General features: G+C 42.5%; 1 protein-coding gene across 2 annotated transcripts in view; it reads right to left on the bottom strand.

The window, feature by feature from the left end:
- ATAD1 (ATPase family AAA domain containing 1) overlaps positions 1-15,468 on the bottom strand; it is a 30,509-nt gene extending 15,041 nt beyond the window's left edge. Inside the window, exons 1-5 of one of the 2 annotated variants that reach the window (XM_077822343.1) lie at positions 15,364-15,468; positions 6,773-6,946; positions 2,830-2,928; positions 2,254-2,374; positions 231-431 (exon numbers count right to left, since the gene is read on the bottom strand). In XM_077822343.1, the coding sequence (XP_077678469.1) occupies positions 231-431; positions 2,254-2,374; positions 2,830-2,928; positions 6,773-6,934 (583 nt within the window). In that variant the 5' untranslated portion in view covers positions 6,935-6,946; positions 15,364-15,468. Of the gene's footprint in view, positions 1-230; positions 432-2,253; positions 2,375-2,829; positions 2,929-6,772; positions 6,947-14,972; positions 15,302-15,363 lie in introns of those variants that run through there. The other variant, XM_077822342.1, reaches the window with a different exon arrangement.
- Between the last annotated feature and the right edge of the window lie 648 nt (positions 15,469-16,116).

Here is a 16,116-nt window from a genome sequence, read left to right on the forward strand (position 1 = left end):
ACTTAACTTAAAATTTAACTCTTATCATAGGACTTCTGCAATATGAGACATGCTACTTTGACATGGATGCTCTTCAATACTATTTACGCTATTAAATCTTGTTTTATTACCATTTTGTTCTGTATGCTAATACAAATGTTTTCTCAGAATTAGTGTTATCAGACACATCAACTCACATTTAAAGTTTAATGTTGCATTTCTGTGACTAAGAAAAAAAGCAGGTATGTTACCTATTTCATCGATAAAAATGATGGAAGGTTGCAGTTTTATAGCAAGGGAGAAGACAGCAGCAGCCAGTTTCTGAGACTCCCCATACCATTTATCAGTCAATGTTGAAGGCTGGAGATTAATAAATCGACAACCGGCTTCCTTTGCTGTAGCTTTGGCAATCAGAGTTTTACCACAACCTGGAGGGCCATAGAGAAGTACTCCTGAAAAATAACAGTATTAACGTTTTAGGGTCACTGGAAGGAAGGAAGGAAAGACCCCAGTGTGACTAACATAGCGATATATGAACTCCTATTCTATCTAGATTTCCCTAAGGCTAGCATCTGAGTACCTTTCAGTAACTACCACCAAACTCCATGTACACAATTGTACTGCAATTATTGTATTGCCTTAATATAAAAAAGCAATAATTTCAAATTATTCGAGACTGCTTTACCTTCTTTTCTTAGAGAAGAGCTAATACAGAACAGCTCATTTTAAACTTAAGAAACATCTGAAGCTTTGATTTGTGCCTATTAGTTATAAGTAACACTCTACATTACTGACAAGTTAGTGGGCAAAAAAAAATCTTTTTCAGTTTGCTTACTTGGGGCATTTGCTAGGGCTTTGTTTATAGTCACTCTACCTTCCTGAAAAGTCTTATGAAAAAAATCTGTAATGAGGTAAGGAAATCCATATAAGTTATTTTAAAAGCTTTTTTAAAAAATTCCATGCATATTATTTAGTAGTACATACATTCTCATTTTTTCCCCCTAAAATTAGTCAATTCACTACAGTTTCCTGTAGTGAATACGTTTTCCTATTTTGTTAGACTTAAATGGGTGTTCTCTATAAACACAGCTGCAGAAACTGGTGAGTTAGTTTTTTCTTAATTTAAATGTTTTTGAGGCTTTCTACATCTACATAAGGACAATTACTTAAGAGATGCATCTCCCATCTTCATGATTTAAATAACTGATAAAATTGAGGAGCGTGGTCTGTTTGGAAGTTCTACATAAATAGTCCTTTCTTCATCTTATTAAAGCACATGACCAAACACCAATTTTCCAGCCAAGATGAATTCCTAACAAGCGGACAATATTTTGTATAAAACTGAAACATTTATTACCGAACAGAACAGAACTGAATGTTTTAAGGGGACAACTGATAGATGTACACAGTAATTTATTATACAAAGAAGGCTTTCATATAATACAAAGAAAAGATGGAAGAGATCTTGTCAATAGAAAATAAGCCTTATACTCTTGTCCTCCTATCTAACTACTTAGGTCCAAAGTTTGCTTTCATGTACATGAGTATAAAGCAATTGTGACTAAGAACAACTTGAAAAAAAAACTTGAACTGACAATTTCTAACTGGAAAGCGCATACAAAGTAGTACAAAAATCAATTCTAGATTCTTTCATGGAACATCTATTCACATTGTGCGGAACACAGTTTGGGAAACGCTGCATCATACAATAACGAAGAAGACTGTTTATGAAGTAGTGCAAAGATCTTGGCCGTTTGTTTGTTTTTAGTCTCTCACAAAATTGCAATAAGGTCATTCTATAATGTCAATCCTCATAATTAAAGTGATAGAAAAATACCATTCTGAGGAATTAAACTTTAAATATCAGGTTGCGATTTGACTCTTCTCCTTAACACGAGGTACATCATTTCTAATACCCAACTTGTCTGGAACAGTCCTCTTGAAAGCATAAAAGTAAAATAATTTTTTTTTGGTCCTAGTCATTACAATTTTTTTAATAAAAGAAACCACGGACAAATTATATCTAGAACAGTGGTTCTTAAACTTTTGTACTGGTGACCCCTTTCACATAGCAAGCCTCTGAGTGCGACACCCCTCCCCCCCAAATTAAAAACACTTTTTAATATATTCAACACCATTACAAATGCTGAAGGCAAAGCAGGGTTTGGGGTGGAGGCTGACAGCTCACAACCCCCCATATAACCACCTCCCAACCCCCTGAGGGATCCCAACCCCCAGTTTGAGAACCCCTGATCTAGAATGCTTTCTCCTTACCTTTTGGTGGCTGCAAGAGTCTGGAATTCTCAAACAAATGTTTCTTCTTGATAGGTAAAATGACTGTGTCCTTCAGATCTGTAATGACATCATCTAAACCTGCAATATCACTCCAGGTTACCTGATGTACAAAAACAGTATTGGGGTGGGGGTGGGGAAGAAGTTAATGAATGTATCATACCCACAGCCAGCAAACATAACCCTGATTCCCAGATGGCCTCCAGAGAATCTTTTTAAGGAAAAAAAAAAAGGCAGTATGAAATCTCAGATTCAAGACCATGTAAATTTAATTATTTTTATGAATAATGTAACAAAATGCAAGTTTCTCTCTATGATGCAGTTAAGATTTCCTGGTAGAAAATTATTTTCCACTTGGATACATTCTGACAATGATGAGCTTTTAAAGTTTCAAAGTTCTACATTTATGAAAATATAATTCCTAGTTGAAGGACAGATTTGACTACTAATGACACTATTAAGAGCTTCCATGTTTCACTCTGTTTTATACACATATAAAGTACCATATTTATTATAGGAATAATAGGGGGAAAATGAACCATGAATACAGTGTCTTACATGCATGCTAAGAGGGTCTACTAGATGTGCGGCAATGCTCATTTCATATTCAGTAAGCTTGACATTTTTCACCCCAATTTGCTTCATTAGCTTTTCTGCCTAGAAAGAGAGAACAGAAGCCATGAACATTAGAAAAAGAAAATGGTTAAATAGTTTAAGATCTGTTTTTAAAAAGTTGCTATTTTGGGGGTTGGAAGTTAGGAGCTAGAAATGAGATAGGAAGTCATTTGTTGAATATGGCTTGAGTCCTTTGCAATAAAAAGGCATTACTGTCTATCTACTCAGTGACCTATATGAAGCTAATTCATGGTCTCAATTTCTGACAAATGTCACATCAAAAAATTACATTAAAAATATTCTGAGTGCCAGTCACAGCAGACACATTGAAGACTGAAAAGGCATAAAGATCCTGCTCTGTCTCAGTCCTTAAGAACAGGGCTGAGGCACATTAATGGGTGGTGGTCACAGCTCCCCACAGCTCCCATTGGCCGGGAACAGGGAACCATGGCCACTGGGAGCTGTAGGGAGTCATGCCTGCAGACAGTCAACCTAAACAAAATGTCTCGCAGCCCACCTTCAGATTACCCTGATGGGCCACATGCTGAAGGTTACCAACCTCTGCAGTAGGGGGTACTCCTCCCTCTGTCTGTATAAAAGCTCTGCCCCAGCATAGGACTATAAAGAACATTGCATTAAAGATGAGGTCTGTCAAATTATGCTGGAGAGTGGTCCTGACCACTTGTTATCAAACACAGAACCCACGAAGGGAGTTAACTCTAATTAGTTTGGTCAAGATGCTGGGGTAAATATACTCCATTTATCTAGATGTCCTTTGCATGAAGGCAGTACGTAAAATACAAAGTTTCAGTTGGATATGCTAGTGTTCACTTCCTGTCTTAAACCAGGGCTTGAAAAATTTACCCACTTACTAATCAAAAGACTAAACTTTAGATAGGTGCAAGAGACTTAGGAGGGAGGGAATGAAATAGCCAGGTCCAGGGCCAACACCTTGGTGAGAAACCAAAATCCACTGCTTCTCAGAAGTACTGGGAATGGGGGAGGATGTGAGACTGCTACTAGGGTGCTATCCACAGATTCTGTTTGAAGACCTTCAGCCTCTGGTTAGTAGGTAACTGAAATTTAAAACTCCAACCACTCTACTCACTGAGAAGGCTTTTGTGTCTCTCTTCCCCTCTTGTCCAGAGCATCTTAGCTGCTCTAGAGAATCACAGAAATGTAAGGCTAGAAGAAACTTCAGGAAGTCTTCAAGTCCAGCCCTCTGAGCTGTGGCAGAACCAAGTAAACTCAGACCATCCCTGACAGGTGTTTGTCCAACCTGTTCTTAAAAAATTTCCAATCGTGGGGATTCCACAACCTCCCTTGGAAGCTTATTCCAGATCTTAACTACCCATTTGGTTAGCACGTTTTTCCTAATATCTAACCTAAGTCTCTCTTGCTGCTGAGTAAGCTCAGTACTACTAATCCTAACTTCAGTGGAGATGAACAATTTATCACTGTCCTCTTTATAACAGCTTTTAATATACTTGGAAGACTTATCAGATCCGCTTACCCCCTCCTCCCCCCAAAACTTCTTTTCTCAAGACTAAACATGCTCAGGTTTTTAACCTTTCCTCAAAGGAAACCTGACCTAAAGCTTTTATCATTTTTGTTGCTCTCCTCCTGATTCTCTCCTGAAGTGTGGTGCCCAGAATTGGACAATACTCCAGCCAAGGTCTCACCAGTGCTGAGTAGAGCAGGACAATTACCTCCCATGTCTTATATATGACACTCCTGTTAATACACCCCAAAAACAGATTGGTTCGCAGCTGCATCACAACGTTGTGATGCAATCTGTGATTCACTATAACCCCCCGATCCCTTTCAGCAGTACTTCCAGCTAGCCAGTTATTCCCCATTTTGGAGTTGTGCATTTGAGTTTTTTCCTTTGTAAGTGAACTACTTTGTACTTGTCTTTATTGAATTTCATCTTGTTGACTTCAGAACAATTCTCCAATTTGTCAAGATCATTTTGAATTATAATCCTGTCCTCCAACGTGCTTGCAACCACTCCCAGACTGGTGTTATCTGCAAATTGTATAAGCATACTCTCCACTCCATTATCTAAGTCATTCATGGAAATACTGAGCCAGAACTGACCACCTGCGGGACACTACTAGATATGCCATGCCTCCTCCCCCCATTTGACAGCAAACCACTGATTAAAAAAAAAAAGTTAAGTATAGTCTTTCAGCCAGTTGTGCACCCACCTTGAAATCATTTCATTTGGACCACATTTCCCTAGCTTGCTTATGAGAACGTCATGAGGGACTGCGTCAAAAGCCTTACTAAAATCAAGACCTATCATAGGCAGCTTCCTCCTTATCTACCAGGCAATAAACCTGTCAACAAAATTAGGTTGGGTTTGGCATGGCATGATTTGTTGACAAATCCATGCTAGTTATTCCTTATCCCTATTATCTTCTAGGCGCTTATGAATTAATTGTTTAATAATTTGTTCCAATGTCTTTCCAGGTATCGAAGTAAGGCTGTCATTCCCTGGGCCCTCTTTGTTCCCCTTTTTAAAAGATAGGTACTGTTTGCCCTTCTCCAGTCTTCTGGGACCTCACCCGTCCCCCAGAAGTTCTCACATGTAATTGCTAAGGGCTCTTAGATTGCTTCAGCTAGTTCCTTAAGAACCTAGGATGAATTTCATTAGGCTCTGCCGACTTGAATACATCTACCATATCTAAATAGTCTTTAATCTGGTCTTTTCTATTTTGGCTTGCATCCAGTCTCCCTTGTTGTTAATATTTCTTGTGTTGAGTATCTGCTCACCATTAACCTTTTGGGGAAGACTGAAGCAAAGTCAGCATTAAACACCTCCGCTTTCTTGATGTCGTCTGTTATTAGCTCTTCTTTCCCGTTAAGCAGAGGACTTACGCTTTCCTCCTCCTTTCTCGTGCTCCTATTATTTAAAGAACCTCTTCTTATTGCCTTCTGTCACTTGATAGGTGTAACTCATTTTGTGCCTTAGCCTTTCTGATTTCATTCCTACGTGTTTGTGCTATTCTTTTGTACCCCTCCTTAGCAATTTGTCCATGCCTCCACTTTTTTGTAGGATTTGTTTTTGATTTTTTTCAGGTAATTAAAGCACTCCTGATGGAGCCATACTGGCCTCTTATTATTCTTGCTATAGATCCTACATCTGCTAATCTGCTAGGACTGCCTATATTAACTCAAATTCCCCAAAAGCTGCAGCAGTAGCATAGAATTAAACTGTTTCTTTAGTTTTTACAGCTGCCCACAAAGTTTTAAACAGCAGCAGTGAGACTGATGAGCATATTAATTTCACCCTGCTGATAACTAAGCAAAGCTATTATCAGCATAAGAGGTACAGGGGCTGTCTGCAGTCTTGAGGAAGACAACATTGCATCACTTTACATTTGGAAGGTTTTCACAACCATATGATCTAGAAACTTTATTTTAAACTAAAGTTTAAATTTTGCAGAGACTGACAGCTTAGGCCACGGGTTCTCAAACTGGGGGGGTCCGGACCCCACAGGGGGCCACGAGGTTATTACATTGGGAGGGGGAGGGGTTTGCAAGCTGTCAACTTCCACCCCAAACCTCACACTGCCTCCAGCATTTATAATGGTGTTAAATATATTAAAAGTGTTTTTAAATTTATAAGGTGGGCAGGGGGAATCACACTCAGAGGCTTGCTATGTGAAAGGGGTCACCAGTAAAAAAGTTTGAGAGCTACTGGCTAAGGCCCAGATACCTGCCAGAGAAATGTTCCCACCCATTTCTACTGAGTGGGTTCTTTCAATCCCTGTCCTAAATGTGCTTCAGCAATTGGTGAACTGGCTTCTGGGCCCATACAGAGTGGTTTGTATAAAAGTGTTCTTAGAAAGTAAAAAAATATTTGAAAGTTTGGTCTTACCTGTTTCTGCGCTTCTACTTTTTGCTTCCTGGTTGGATCAATTGCATCTACCATCCATTTAATGGTAAAATAAGTTACTGCACCAAATATCGTCAAACGGAAAATTAAACCAACAACTTCGTTCCGACTCAGGGGGCGAGAAAAGGCTTCAGCATGAACCATTTTGATTTAACACTAAACAGAAGTCAGAGGAAAAAAGCTTTAGACTTGCAAAATATGCACTTTATTTTCTTTTAAAAAACATTTGAGAAATATTTATCCACTTACTTAGCAGTTACACTATTTTCTATTTTTACAGTGGTGGCACAAGCTCATATGTAACTTCTTGCTAAACTAATTAACTAGTTGAATCTGGAACCTAACAACTAAAGGACACATTTATAATTGATCATATGTAAACTTATGATTCTCAAACTGGAAACAGAAGCACAAAAATTAGAGTGGAAAGGGTTAAATGCTTAGTCAACATCTGGTTTCATTTTCACCTCTGTTAGAGTACAAAAGGCAACCAGTTGAATCCTTGCTTCTATATTTTAATGTATTCAACAAGGTCCTAATTTCAGAACAGTTGTTCACTAAAAAATTTGCCTTCCTTTCAACCATACAATACCTTACTAATAGGAACATGCCATATTTTAGTTCCAAGTTTAGCGCATTCCTGTTCAGGCCTGCTGCTTTATTGCTGTGATTTAAGATTTAACAATATCAAAAATGTTGACTCAAAAAGACAAGGAAAAAGAACTACCTGTTAAAGAAAGATATAACAATATTTCAAACTTCTCCCTCTACTACTTTTGTATGTGTCTCATTGTCACGTTTTTAAGACCTGTATTCCACATTCGGGTATTAGAAAGTAGAGAATTGTAGTCTGGATCCATTACAAGACATCGGTAGTCTCGATCTGTAGACTTCCCCAGAAGGCTGTAAATGCTGGCTTTGTAGCGGACTTAACTATTTTCTATCCTTGGCTTCTCTTATCCCTTTATCAAGGGATAAGCCAACCCTTATTCCTTGATAAAATTCCTTTAGGCCATCCAGCCTCCCTAGATGTGACCCCATATGGAGAAGTAATAAATTCTCCTGGTCCTAAAATCTAAAAAAATCAGATTAGGAATCTGGGGGTCAGTGGAAGGATACAATCGATGGGTATGTCTACATTACAGCAGCACAGCTATGGTTCAGCAGCTTTGCCGGTGTAGTGTGGACTCCTCCTGCACAAACAGAAGGGGTTTTTCCATAGATGTAGGTAATTCACCTCTGAGAGGTGGTAGCTAGGTGAGTGAAAGAATTCTTCTGTTGACCTAGCTGCTTCTCCGGTGAAGGAAATCTCAACCTAATGGCATCCCACAGGTTGAAAAATTTTTCACAGCCCTGAGCAAGGTAGCTTGGTCAATCTAATTTTTAGGTATAGACCAGGACTATGTGCTACTGAACAAGGAGGGTCTCAAGTCTGAAAACTTTGAGCAGCCTCATTGAACCACTGACTGCCTTCCTTTTTAGGTCTAGGGAAGTGGTCACCAACCCGTCGATCCTGGGGACTCTCCCAGGCAATTAGAAAAGGAGGACTTGTGGCACCTTAGAGACTAACAAATTTATTTGGGCATAAGCTTTCGTGAGCTACAGCTCACTTCATCAAATGCATGCAGTGGAAAATACAGGGGGGAGATTTACATACACAGACAACATGAAACAATGGGTGTTACCATACACACTGTAACGAGAGTGATCAGGTAAGGTGAGCTATTACCAGCAGGAGGGCGGGGGGGAGAACACCTTTTGTAGCGATAATCAAGGTGGGCCATTTCCAGCAGTTGACAAGAATGTGTGAGGAACAGTGGGGGTGGGGTAGGGGGGAATAAACATGGGGAAATAATTTTACTTTGTGTAATGACCCATTCACTCCCAGTCTTTATTCAAGCCTAAATTAATTGCATTCAGTTTGCACATTAATTCGAATTCAGCAGTCTCTCCTTGGAGTCTGTTTTTGAAGTTTTTTTGGTTGAAGAATTGCCACTTTTAGGTCCGTAATCAAGTGACCAAAGAGGCTTAAGTGTTCTCCGACTGGTTTTTGAATGTTATAATTCTTGACATCTGATTTGTGTCCATTGATCCTTTTACGTAGAGACTGTCCAGTTTGGCCAGTGTACATGACAGAGGGGCACTGCTGGCACATGATGGCATATATCACATTGGTAGATGTGCAGGTGAACGAGCCTCTCATAGTGTGGCTGATGTGATTAGGCCCTATGATGGTGTCCCCTGAATAGATATGTGGACACAGTTGGCATCGGGCTTTGTTGCCAGGATAGGTTCCTGGGTTAATGGTTCTGTTGTGTGGTTGCTGGTGAGTATTTGCTTCAGTTTGGGGGGGCGCTGTCTGTAAGCAATGACTGGCCTGTCTCCCAAGATCTGTGAGGGATGGGTCGTCCTTCAGGATAGGTTGTAGATCCTTGATGATGTGTTGGAGAGGTTTTAGTTGGGGGCTGAAGGTGATGGCTAGTGGCGTTCTGTTATTTTCTTTATTGGGCCTGTCCTGTAGTGGGTAACTTCTGGGTACTCTTCTGGCTCTGTCAATCTGTTTCTTCACTTCAGCAGATGGGTATTGTAGTTTTAAGAACGCTTGATAGAGATCTTGTAGGTGTTTGTCTTTGTCTGAGGGGCTGAAGCAAATGAGGTTGTATTGTAGAGCTTGGCTGTAGACAATGGATCGTGTGGTGTGGTCTGGATGAAAGCTGGAGGCATATAGGTAGGCATAGCGGTCAGTAGGTTTCTGGTATAGGGTGGTGTTTATGTGACCATCACTTATTAGCACTGTAGTGTCCAGGAAGTGGATCTCTTGTGTGGACTGATCCAGGCTGAGGTTGATGGTGGGATAGAAATTGTTGAAATCATGGTGGAATTCCTCAAGGGCTTTTCCATTGGTCCAGATGATGAAGATTTCATCAACGTAGCGCAAGTAGAGTAAGGGCATTAGGGGACGAGAGCTGAGGAAGCGTTGTTCTAAGTCAGCCATAAAAATGTTGGCATGCTGTGGGGCCATGCGGGTACCCATAGCAGTGCCGCTGATTTGAAGGTATACATTGTCCCCAAATGTGAAATAGTTATGGGTGAGGACAAAGTTCAGCCACCAGGTTTGCCGTGACATCATCGGGGATACTGTTCCTGACGGCTTGTAGTCCATCTTTGTGTGGAATGTTGGTGTAGAGGGCTTCTACATCCATAGTGGCTAGGATGGTGTTTTCAAGAAGATCACCGATGTACTGTAGTTTCCTCAGGAAGTCAGTGGTGTCTCGAAGGTAGCTGGGAGTGCTGGTAGCGTAGGGCCTGAGGAGGGAGTCTACATAGCCAGACAATCCGCCACTGTGGCACAGCAGGGCTGCCTGCTGCAGCCCCACACCGCTCCTGGAAGTGGCCAGCAGTGGCCAGCTCCTGGAAGTGGTCCTGCCTACAAGCACTGCCCCCACAGCTCCCATTGGCCAGGAACAGAGAACTGTGGCCAATGGGAGTTTTGGAGGCAGCGCCTGCAGAGAGGGGCAATGCGCAGAGCCACGTGCCCCCTGCCCCAACCCAGGGGCTGCAGGGGCACGGTGGCCCCTTCTGGGAGTGGTGTGGAGCCTGCCTTAGCCTCACTGCACCGCTGACGGAGGTAAGTGCCACCCAGTAGGAGGCTGTACCCCAACCCCCAGCCCTGATCCCCTCCCGGAGCCAGCACCCTGAGCCCCCTCCTGCACCCCGAACCCCTGCCTCAGCCCTGAGCCCCCTCCCAGAGCTTGCACCCCTCACCCCTCCTGCATGCCAACCCATGCCCCAGGCTCAGCCCAGAGCCCCCTCCCACACTGCGAACCCCTCGTCCCCAGCCCAGAGCCCACACCCCCTCCCAAACCCCAACCCTCTGCCCTCTGAAAGTGAGTGAGGGTGGGGGAGAGCAAGCAATGGGGGAGTGGGGGGGCCTTTGGGAAAGGGGTGGGGTAGATCCTGGGTTGCCCTTAAATTCAGAAGTGATCTTGGGTGTAAAAAGGTTGGAGACCACTGGTCTAGGGTGACTGAGTAAGAGATCCTTTGGCAACATGAACCATTTCTCCTCCATGGCTGACTTCCACACTGAGCTGACAGCCAGCGCAAAGCTGGATGATTTAGAATCTAAGTACCCTTAATTTTTTTCCCTCTCTTGGCTAACTGCTATTCAGTCATAAATGCAAAGATCCTGCAGTGATGTTAAGACAGTGATGCCATTCTGTTCTGCCTGAATGCCATACATGGATTGAGCAGACTGGAATAGAAGAGCACTACAGTTCAGTGCCTACCAGAGGACTGCTAAAGCTGGCTAACATGTTCTAATACTGATCACTAAAAACTTTTTTTCTTTTAAAATCATCTTTATTTTTAGGAATATATTTTACTCTTAAATTTCCAATATATACTTACACATTAGATAAAGCCTGCCTTTTTAGGAGCTCAATTAACTAATTAGAATTATGCAGACAGTTTGCTGATTTTGTTAAACCTGGTTTGTTGAAGCAAAGGGAATAAAAATATTCATCCAACACCAAAGAATCGTCAATAAGATGCTTATTTAGCAATCCTTGCGTGATCAAATCACTTGCAGTGAAATACTACACTATAAAAAAAGCTTTTAAGCTGAAAACTGGCTCTTTTGTTAATTTTTCTAAACTATTTTAAGACTTTTTGCTCAACGTATTTTAATGAATTTTTCTATCAGTTCACTGAGAAAGAGTTGAGCCTTTGATTAACTGCCCTAAGAAAGTTTTGTCTGACCAATGGCTGCATTTTAATTTTTTTTTGTTGTTGCACCATTTTCTACCTGCTTGTACAATAGCCCTCCACAAGCATACAAAACTGGGCAGCTGCTCTGGTTTCTCTTCCACTCCCAAGACATACTTTGCTTATTGGATCATTAAAAAATTCTTGACTCTCCATAGATATCCAAGCAAGAGCAAATGCTACTCTTTTCAATATGTAAGCATAGATAATAGCTGAGTGCTTTTATTCAGGTACCTTCTCTCTCTTCCATTTGCTATATTTTCCTGGTAAATTATAAACACTTTAGCTCAGGGACCGTCTTTTTGTTGTATTGGTACAGTACCTAATACAACAGGGACCTGATCCATAACTGTGGCCTCTGAGCTGCTACCACAAAACAAAGCATACTGGCAAGCACCTCACCTCAAACCCTTTTAGGCATTTCCTCCTCCTCCTAACATGGCTCCAGTGCACACCATGGATTAAATGAGGGGGCTCAAATATCTGTACTTCACAACCTTCTCTTGGAATTCCATCATCCCCTCTTTAATGAGCATGTATGAGTGCCAAAATCATTGGTAATCAAGTCTTCAGAATCTGTCACAGTAATACCAATCACCTCAATATAGCCCCTGGCTATCATAAATTCTAATCCCTAAACAGGCCCTCCGGCTCGCTTATAATTCTTCTTTAAGTTACACATAGTTTATCACTTATATAAAGGTAAAAATGGTACTAAGAAAGTGAGTCATTTCTCCTTCGGATTGTAGTTTCATTTGCTATAAATAGCACTGTTTTTATTGTGGCAATATTGTCTGAAAAGAGTCAGAGACCACACCAAGGACATCAGGAGGTCACAAGATTAACGGAGAGGTTGCAGCATGCCTTCTCTGCTTTTAAAACATCCAGTATGTCTCATGGGACTCTCCCCAAATAATCGGCCCAATGTCAAATGCATATAAAGACTATTGGATATATACTAGAGGGGAGGTACAGTATCACAAACTAACATTCCATGCAAAGAACCACTGCTTTTTGCATGAGCACTTTAGTCAGCGAGGAAAGGGTTTAATGTCATAGAAAACTCTGCCAATACATGTTAAAAATGTGCTCCACAGGAGAACTGCTTCATTCAGCATGCCCCGTTTGGAAGCATCCATGCGCATTAAACAGTTAAATTAGCTATAACAATTCTGCTTAGACTGTCAGTAAAACGTGCTAAAAACCTTGTACACCCCCAAAAATAGTACAGTACATGAGACCATGTTGAATTTTGATCCTAAAAACTCAATCAAATCAAAACATTTTTCACCTGAATCTTTACAAACATTTTTAAGTAAAGCCTATTTTCCTGCCAATTTCAGCTTTCTATCCCCACGCTGTTATGGCACACTTTTTTAAAAACAACCCAGAGAAAGAGAGATTTGTTTTTATAATTGGTAAATTTATGTTTTCCCTCACCTCTCCTCATCTAGAAACTGTCAAACCACTTTTTGTTATTATTTTACACATGCCCAAGATCACCAGTTCACCTTCAACCAAAGTCTAAACCCAGAATATTTTGACCTAATACAAGAAAGCTTGACAGTGTTAAACGGGGGGGTTTATAACTGGGAAACAGATGTAACCCAACGTACATACAACAATAGTAGTCCTAACGTTTGAGCTACAGTACAGAACACAAAATCAAATAGTTGTTGGGATACTGGACTTCATTTCTCTATGAGGGCAGATGGCATCAATTATATATGGTTTAGTCCCTATTGCAGGTTAATCCAAAAACCATGCTATAAATTTTCTAGAAGCTCAGAGGCAAAGCGTTTTAAAAAAAAAAAAAAAAAAAAAAAAAAAAGGAAGAGCTCACACCAACCCCTTTCTTTAGTATTTGGGTGAGCTAAAGGATTCTCACAAGCAACATGTAGCTCTTCCCATCAGGGTGGATTTGATTTAAATCACTTGTCAAGAAGACTCGATTTAATCATGGATTTCTACCTAAAAGTGTATTCTTGTTGTTTGTTATAACCTTAATACATATTCTTCAAAACTCAGAGATAGATGAGACCCAAACAGGGTCTCTTTTAGGGCCTCCTGTCATTATAGGTTTTCCTTTCTATTGAGATCTACCATACCATTCTCTCACATCAATGAAGGCTACACTCAAAGACCTCAAGACTTCTGGAATATGTGGCTCAAACAGTTTCACTCTTGTTTCTACTGCCTGTCCCTCCCTTCTCACATTTATCTTTAGACTTCTTCTCCTTGTCCAGATATAGTCCACCTCCAACAATCTTCTAGTCATTGAACTTTTTGAAACTTTTCACTTTTAGAGAGAGGTAAGGGATTGACTCTGTGTACACAAATTGGCAAACGGACAATAGAGTTGAGGTCTGTTTTTCTCACCTCTTTTTTTTATTTAAAAACATTTTTGCTGTTAACAAGCATATTATCCCTGGAGACACAAATCCACAGTTTGAGAACTGCAAAACTAAGCGTCTCTGATGGGATCTCCTAGACCAGGGTCAGCAACCTTTCAGAAGTGGTGTACCGAATCTTCATTTATTCACTCTAATTTAAGGTTTCATGTGCCAGTAACACATTTTAACATTTTTAGAAGGTCTCTTTCTATAAGTCTATAATAACTAAACTATTGTTGTATGTAAAGTAAATAACGTTTTTTTAAATATTTAAGAAGCTACATTTTAAAATTAAATTAAAATGCAGAGCCCCCAGATCAGCGGCCAAGGCCCAGGCAGTGTGAATGCCACTGAAAATCAGCTCACTTGCCATAGGTTGCCTACCCCGTTCTAGACTGAGCCCCATTGGGTAGATAGAAAGATTAATTTAAATAATCTATACAGAAGCCCCAGGAACCCCATAAGATATGGTCCCTAATCCATGAACTATTGGAATTCATTTACAAAACTTTTCTTAAACATTACATGAATATATTGTCTCATCCTATAGAATTAGAATTTATAATCCCTATTCCATGATGAGAGATCTTTGAGCTATAACGTATCTATCTTTAGATAGGTTTTTCTCTCAAAAAGCATTTTATCAAAAAAAATCCAATTTAAATAAAAAATCCGATTCTTCTTTTTTTTAATCCACCCTGTTTCCCATCAAGTGTGAGCATCATCGGCTGATCACGAATGTGGGCCTATGCTGTCCATGCACACCAAAATCGGTAAACTAGGAAAACACAGAAGTGGCACAGTCGGGAGACGTCAGGTCTATTCCTCGCTCAGCTGCAGACCTCCTATGCAAGCCTGTGCAAGTCATTAAATATCTACAGGCTTCAATTCCCCACCGGCAAAACAGCAGTGACATGGGGTATTGGGACGATTCAACCATATAAAGCGCCTTAAAAACTGAAGCTCGAGGAGACTAGAGGGGCACAACATTGTCGCCAGTCACTGAAGGGCAACAGCGCGGGTACCTCTCGAGCAAGGCGGCTGCTCACTCAGGAAGCGGCGCGGACGGGCCCCCCGGGGCTGCAGCAGGGGCAGGAGAGGGCGCGGAACTACCGCTGGAGGCCCGGCGGGGGCAACGGCGGGCGAGAAATGACGCAGTAGGAGGGCAGGGACTGGAGCACCCCGGCCCAGCGGGCGAGCGGCGCAGTGGCGGGGGCAGCCCCGGCGATGGTGCGACGGTGGCTGGCGAGGTGGCGGGCAGGAAGCACCGCCCCTCTCTTCCCCACGCCCCCGCCCCCGAGGCGCCGGCTGCTCCCCAGTCAGAGCCGCGGGTCAACAGGAAGCGCGAGCAAGTGCGGGAATCCTCGCCTGTGACCTGCCCGGCCCGGCCCGGCCCGCTCCGCACGGGACACTCACCCCGAGCCAGGCGGCAGCGTGAGGCGGCGGGTCACGGGCGGCGCGCGCCGGAAGGAAGGAAGGAAGTTAGCAGCCGGCCCCGGCGGCGAGTCCCTGTTAACTCCCTCCCCCAGCCCTGCAGCAGGAAGCCCCGCACAAAGGTTCCGCCTTGGCCGCGCACGGCGCGCGGGCGCGCCGTGGGTAGCCGGCGCAGCTTCCCTCTCTCCGCTGGAAGCTCACGCAGACCCGGCTGCTGCCCATGGAGGGCTGCCGGCCTCAGGGATCCCGGCAGCTGAGCGCCGCCCGGCCCGGCAATCACCCACGGCCGGATGGGCCCGCCGCTGCGGGGCTCGGCGCCGCCCGGCGGGTCGCTCGGCGCGACAACCTTGGACTGCGAAACGATGCCTGTCGCCTCCCCGCCAAGTCACTCTGCAGCCAGCGCAGAGCCGCCGCGCTGAGGGTGGAGCCGCCCCGCCGTGGCAGCCTGGGGCTGTTACGCATTTGTACAGGTCTATACGCCAGGATCGCCGTTCCGCTGCAGGTCACCGTGACTGCCCCTCAAATCCGTACTGCCTGCTGTGCCTTCTGAGGTGCCCAAGTCTTCCTGCTCCCAGTTACCCATTTTTTAATACAAAAATCATTTAAATCTAAAACTTATGGTCAAATTTAAACAGGACAAATGCTGCTGTAATAAGTAAATAATTCATTTTCATATGTAATTTTAAGTGGTACCTGGAACTGGTGCAGAATTTAGCTCTGACTTGCTGCAGAACA

The sequence above is a fragment of the Eretmochelys imbricata genome, chromosome 7 (assembly GCF_965152235.1).
Source record: "Eretmochelys imbricata isolate rEreImb1 chromosome 7, rEreImb1.hap1, whole genome shotgun sequence".
In the NCBI taxonomy this organism is placed as follows: Eukaryota; Metazoa; Chordata; order Testudines; family Cheloniidae; genus Eretmochelys; species Eretmochelys imbricata.